Genomic DNA, 6883 nt, shown 5'->3' on the forward strand with positions numbered 1-6883 from the left:
CTCATTTTCATCCTTCTCTCCACTCTCTGAGGCAGAAGTCTCTAAACTCATCCTTTCCAATCATCCTACTACTTGTAGGTTTGATCCTATTCCATCTCATCTCCTTCAAGCCATTTCTCATGCCATTGTACCTGCACTCACTCACATCGTTAACACATCCCTTCACACTGGTGTTTTTCCCGGTCACATCACAGCGGAGTGAACAGCCTGTCAGAAATCATAGCACGTCAGCTGTCTTGATCGTGGCTTGTGTACTGCATCATCACTGTGTCTGTGACACGACTCTGTTCCCCTCTCAGGCTTGAACTGATGGTTAAACTAACGACATTATTAACTGTCTTGATATTTACTTTGAAAGCTGAAGCTCGCGATTATGGTAAGGGCTGTTCTGTTGTAAATAAATCTTAACCAATGATTCCTAATTGCATCTACTTACGGAAGGCCAAATAAAGTGCTTTTGCTTTGCACGCGTTACATTTCCGACGAGTGCTTGCGGTGTTCGGCCAATCACAATGCACTGGGTCAGCTGGCCAATCAGAGCAGACTGCGTATTGTCCTCATTTGTCAGTCGCTTTGGATAAAAGCTTCTGCTAAATGACTAAATGTAAATGTAAATGTACTCGAACACACACCATGAGGGCCTTTCATGCACAGGGGGTCAAAACACGTCTCTCATCTCAGTGAGTTACATTTTCTCTCACTTCCTCTTAAAACTGAGATGCCTTTGCAAGTACATTATCTCTCCACAGAGACGTTAAGGAGAAAAAGACTTTCAATCTGTTGAAGTCTGGCTTTCTTTCAGACATTATCACCATTTTCTTGCATCAGCAGAATCCCCTACAAACACTTCTGTGGATTCCAGAAATATTACATTACCGCTTGACTTTGCTGTCTTTGAGGTCATAGTGTACACCAAAACCTAAACCAACCTTTGAAAATCTTATTATAATAAATGTATCTAATTATAATTCACCTCAACAGTGTACAATACACCAGCATTCACCTATTTTTGGTCTATACATTTAAATTTAAATCCAGCATTTCAATGTGCTGTCAGAGACACTATTATGATGTGATCCTGGGTCTGTCTTGCATGTTTGCCACAGTTTATGTACTGATCGAATTATGATATAATGAGGCACTGCAATATATTTGTGACGTATGTTTCACAGTGTAATGTGGTAGTTGTGATAGTCAGCTCTATTGTATAATGGCCACTCTGCCAGCTGTCATAACTGTTAAACATTATTGGAGACTGGACTCACGATATGGAGCATGATGTAGTCTCCTAGTCTGGGGGCGCTGTCAATGCGGACCAGAATCCCATCCTTGATGGTGGTGCTGAAGCCCACCGCCAATCTATCGGTTCTAGTGCTGGGCCTCTCGTTATTGGGCCATGTGTATGTGATAAGTCCTCCGCCCTTTCCAAAGATGTACGTTGCTCCAGCTGCAGGGAGGAATAGAGAAAGAATTACAATAATTAATTGTCAAAATGTCTTGGAAGGTATTAATTTAAATATAACCCGTTTGTACTCAGAAAATATAAACAGGTGGGGCATAAAATTGGATGTGTGTCAAAATATCAGATCTGTGCATTAATTCTTGCACTTTAACAGGCATTTCTGGCTGATGTTGGTAATATTTTCTGAAGTATAATATTAACAAGAAAAAAAACTCTACTCTTGGCTGGATAATTTTAGTAGCTTTACTACAAATGAACATGAAGACAGTAAGACCTAAAGTAAAAGAGTGCAGCTAATTGATAAAGCTATTTGAAACCGGAAGCTTTTCAGTTCACTGTTCACTGTACGTCTGGCCTATTGGTTTTATTTGTCCTATTGCTTGTAATTTGCTTGTGTGTTCAATGGAATCTTAGCTGTTCTTGCTGTGGTATGAGACTGCACTGTTGTAGAGTGACAATAAATAAATAAATAAATAAATAAATAAATACAACTAGATCTCTGTTAAACCCTATTGTTTTAAGAAATCATCTGAATTCAGTATTCCAGAATTTTATAAAACACATATGGCTAAATCCTCAGCTGCACAGATCACATAGTGGATTTAAGACCATTTTAGTATATGTCTCAAATGGTACCATGGTTTAGGATTGGGCTCTTGTTTTATCATTGTGATTCATGCAGAATTAATTACAAGTTGGTCTGAGATCACTGTGAAACCTCCAATGGGGGCGCTAAACAAGCACATATCTTTTTATGCTAGTTTTAGTGACCTAATTTTCATGGCAACTCTTAGACCTTGGCTGGAGTGTCCAGCCCTTGAGCTGAGCTGTGGGATCAACGCTTGGCCCTCAAGCCTCTTAAACGGGGTTCTATCCATGGAAAAGCTTGAAGTCGCCAAAAAAAGAAAAAAGAAAGACTAAAAATCCTCATACATTATACATGAATCTGCAACTAGCGAACAAAAGCAGACAGAGAAATAAAATCAAACAACCTTTTCCAAGTGCAATTTTACAAACACAAAAGGGCAAAGGAAATAAGCTGGACATCACGGGTAGGCTTAGCAAATGCCTGACACACAAAAAAAGCTATTTACCAAATTTAATCGCATCAGGGCTTTAAGCGACTGCACACGTCCTTTTAAATGCTGCCGAATTGGCAGGTAGACTGAGAGTTACTTGCAGTGTTGATAGAGTGAGGGAGTGTTTTGCATTTAGCCATTGGTGTTAAGAAAAAGGGCTAAAAGTAGTGAGATTGTAATTATGCCACAAATGGACTGTTTTTAATGAATACTGAAAGCTTTTGAAAGTCTGGTGTTTTATGTATGAATTCATTATGGGCAAATTGCATCTTCTGGAGCAATACGTACGTTTGTGTCTTCTTAATGGAATTTCAGGCTGGTGAAAACTTCATTAAAAAACTTCATTACAGAAATGCGTTGATAAAGGGTGATGCGTGGCATTCATTTTCAATTTAATATACTAACACAAATTAGTGTGTACACTAAGTGTGTGTGTGTGTGTGTGTGTTTAACAATGTATTTGTTTGACGCATAAAGGTAACTATGAACATGATGTTAACAAACACATTGGACTAAATATTGCTTTCACTGGGCACTGCATGTACGCTTTTTAACATTTTGCATAATTCATTTAAAAAGGACTGTTGTTACAGTCTTAAACCAAATAAGATCTGCTATAATTTTGCTGTCTGGTACAACATTAGTAGATTATCAAATATTAATTTTATTGTAAAGCAAAACAGACACTGTTGGATTTGTTAAAAAGGTGACTGAAAAAACAGTAATACCATAGTAATTGATGACACAGCCCCAGTCCCAAATGGTGCACTTAATACGGTCTTGTGGCCATCACGAGTGCTCTCTGTGGCTGCTATTCACCGCCGAAGCACCATTATGCCTAGCCTGCACTGGTGCAGACTATATAGTGGACTATTACCCAAAAGTCCATGTGGGCTGAAAATTCCATTTGGGACAAGGCCTTAATTAATGCACAAACTACAACCAACCAACCAACTGGTTGACACCAGACAGAGAAACTGTTGAAAAATGTAGGCTTCTCTGGATGTCAGAACATGACATGGACAGATGACATAAAATGGCCAGTCAACACTGTCAGTCATGATTAAAAATGATAAAACTGCTGGTGTGCACAATCTGCCTGGATTTTACAAAAAATTTCACTGTGGTCATATACTACAATATGACTAAAAATAATTTTAAAAGATGGCAAAAATACTTGCCCAAAGACCCAGAGTGAGAGCATACACTTTTAAACACACACACACGCACAATTGGTACAAGCCGTGATTTTAAATTCTAAAGTGGTATCTCATGAGCTTTCAACCATGCAATATGTCGGAGGTGCAGAAAACATGTTCCATGTAGTTCAACACAGAACCACGGACATGAAAACACAAGAGTACAAGAAAAACAGAGCAAATGCACTCTGTCTCCAAAGCATGGATGCATTTGCTTCTAGTCCAGTATCAAGATCCAAACAATGGCTGCCCCGCTCAGTGGGCTCTGGGCACAAAAGCTTCAATCTTGAGCCAAGTTGTAGCTGGAGAGTGGTTCAGGAGAGGAGTTTTTATGTGTAGGTCTTTCAGACACTGACCTATTTGTAATCACTCTTTGTAATCTTGTAATCACAGTTCTTACAACTGTGTGGCCAACAGCCAGGCCATAATTGAAGTCAGACAGAGACAACACAGTGGTACAAGTGAAGTGCAAACGAGTATTTGAAAAATTAGGTGGTTTCCAGATAAAAGCTTGTCAAACACATTTTCCCTTACTCTATCTAATGAACAAAAAGAACAGAGTAATATTTTATATTATATATTTTAAGGGAAAAAATTAGCCTAAAGGTAAATATTTGAATTAATTATGTTCAACTATAAGCATTGGGATCAATTAACTTATTTAGGGAATTCTTCACTGAATTCAGTATTTGAAATTCAGCAGATCAACAGCCTAATCGAACCATCAGTTTGATTTTAACACACTTTTGCCATAGCCTGGCAAAAACTCCGTAAAGGACTTATTCCAGCAACATCATCTTCATGTCAGAAATTGTAATTGTATACTTTCTGTTCATAGACAGTGGTCTTTAAACTGTGAGGATGTCAAACCCTCAGCAGGTGAGCGAGTCAATCGGAATTCAAATCTTGGAAGGAAAAATGTACGCTATGTCTTCCTGCAAGGTGCATTGCATATGAAATGTGATTGGTTGTTAATGAGAAAACTCTTGAGAACTAATGCAAGCCAAAGTAACCAAATATTAATAACATTGAAGATATAAGATATATAAGATATAATGCGATTCTATATATATATACTGTATATTCTCTCCTAAAACAATCTCATCTTGATGTTTTTGCTGCTATGGTAACCAGAAGTTTGGTTCTGCATATTGGCAGTACGGGGGTAATTCCACAGACACCCTGACATTAAAACTCATTATACTGTGAGGCTGTTGAATGCTTGAATCTGATTGACTGAAGAATGTTCTAGGTTGTGCAATTATTTTCAGGGAAACGCACAGCTAAAGTAGTTCCAGGCAGGTCTTGACCGCATTATATGTCCATATCACTTCTCGAAACTATTTCAGTTATTTCAATGATCCTTATAGCCTACAACAGCAAAATAACCAAAACCCACAATAAAACTGACCAAGCACATAAATGTAGTAAACAACAAGTTAAAAACTACAAATTATTTCCATGTTTTTGCCACAAAATTACGTTTTATTATGTACGGAAAGCACATTATCTCTTTCTCCCTTATAAATGCACACACATACAGTACTGACACGCACTCGCACAGAAACGTGTTGTCAGCATTGCTCTGACGATTTTTATCAGTAAAATAGTTTAGGAACTTAAAAGCTACATGACATATGTATCACAAGCGAGGCAATAACGGCACTGTTCTTGAAGAAGATTAACTTACATTTTCGCTATTAGTAGAGATGCTGCTGCTGAACAATGTTGAGAAACGCACAGACTCAGGTAATTCACACACGCTTAATCTCCCTCGCTCTCTCTTTCTCTCTGTAATAATTAATAACTGCATTAGTCTGCGATCAATGGCTCAAGCCTCCATTACTAGGTCTAAAATTATGTTTTGGAATTAGCGTGGGATGAGATGCGTAAGAAATTAATCCTACACTCAAGAGCATTTTAAGGACAAAAACCTGATGAATATCATGAAATACAACATCTGAACAATATTTGAGGTGTGGTAACTGTAGTGTAAGCGGAATAATTGACTCTGGTCCATTGAATTATTAGAATATAATGCACACCTGATTATTCCTTATACTGTGACAAACTGGTCACTCATAGAATCATGCTATAGCCATTTTCAGATTTTTCATAGTGCCTTAAAATGCTGCCTATACACAGGCAGCTAAATACGTTTTGGAACAGAGCACTCTGAAACATTTTTTCTTGCAATAATGTGTGTGAGTGTGTGTTTAAATGCATCTTGATTACACCAGCAGTATGTTCAGTAGGCCTATAAGTGAGTATTTCTCTGAAACTAGTAGACAAATGCATGCTGTGCAAATCATGAACCTGTGTTAATGACATAGCAGGAAAAAAAAGGATACTGGCAAATAATTGCCATTTCGAATATTGCCTTTCATGCGTACAGTGTGTAATATAGCTGTATGTGAATGTGAACTATCTGCAAAGTTATGAAGCCGACAGTGCATGGTAGATAAAGTTATTGTCTCTCAAAAAAAGAAAAAAAAAGAATAATCATGTTGAGAAGATGCTGTGTAATGTATGATAAATAATAGACGTCTGTATTTTCTATCAATCATTCAAAATACACTTAATTCTTTATAAAAGATGTGCCAAATGCTCAACTAATGCAGAAACGTATATAGTGCTACCTGTCGTACTTCGTGGCAGCAGAGGATTTCACCTTCGATTGGCATTCTGATACAGTTCCCACATGAGCAGCTAAATAAATTATAACTATGATGCTCCAATCACGTCTTTTTTACTACCACAAACTAAGTTGACACTTACCACTGAGAAACATCCTGCTCCAGTCGTGCTTGCGAATCAGTGTCTGGTTGATCAACTAGACGTTTCATCATCGGACTCAGGGTCGAATTTATAATTAAAACCAATACCATCTTTTCTCGATATATTCTCTCCAGAGCTGCCATTCAGTTATGGCAATGGCGTTTCGTTTCTGACACGTGCTGTATGTGGTAGACCAATAACAAAGGACTGGGCCATCTGACCAATCAGAGCAGAGTAGGCTTAGGAAAGGAGGGGTTTAGAGAGACTAAATTAAATGTATATTGTGAGTAGGGATGCACCGATACCGGTATCGGTATCGGGCCCGATACTGAGCTCCTGTACTCGTACTCGTACTCGTTAAAATG

At 38.1% G+C, this 6883-nt stretch overlaps 1 protein-coding gene across 1 annotated transcript in view; it reads right to left on the reverse strand.

Moving 5' to 3' along the window:
• The window catches only part of LOC107657215 (neurexin-3b), a 375749-nt gene that overhangs the window by 64917 nt on the left and 303949 nt on the right, over positions 1–6883 (reverse strand). Inside the window, exon 15 of the mRNA XM_016445239.1 lies at positions 1266–1447. Within this exon, the coding sequence (XP_016300725.1) occupies positions 1266–1447 (182 nt within the window). The remainder of the gene's footprint in view (positions 1–1265; positions 1448–6883) is intronic.

The sequence above is a fragment of the Sinocyclocheilus anshuiensis genome, unplaced genomic scaffold (assembly GCF_001515605.1).
Source record: "Sinocyclocheilus anshuiensis isolate Anshui unplaced genomic scaffold, SAMN03320099.WGS_v1.1 scaffold2089, whole genome shotgun sequence".
Lineage (NCBI taxonomy): Eukaryota > Metazoa > Chordata > Actinopteri > Cypriniformes > Cyprinidae > Sinocyclocheilus > Sinocyclocheilus anshuiensis.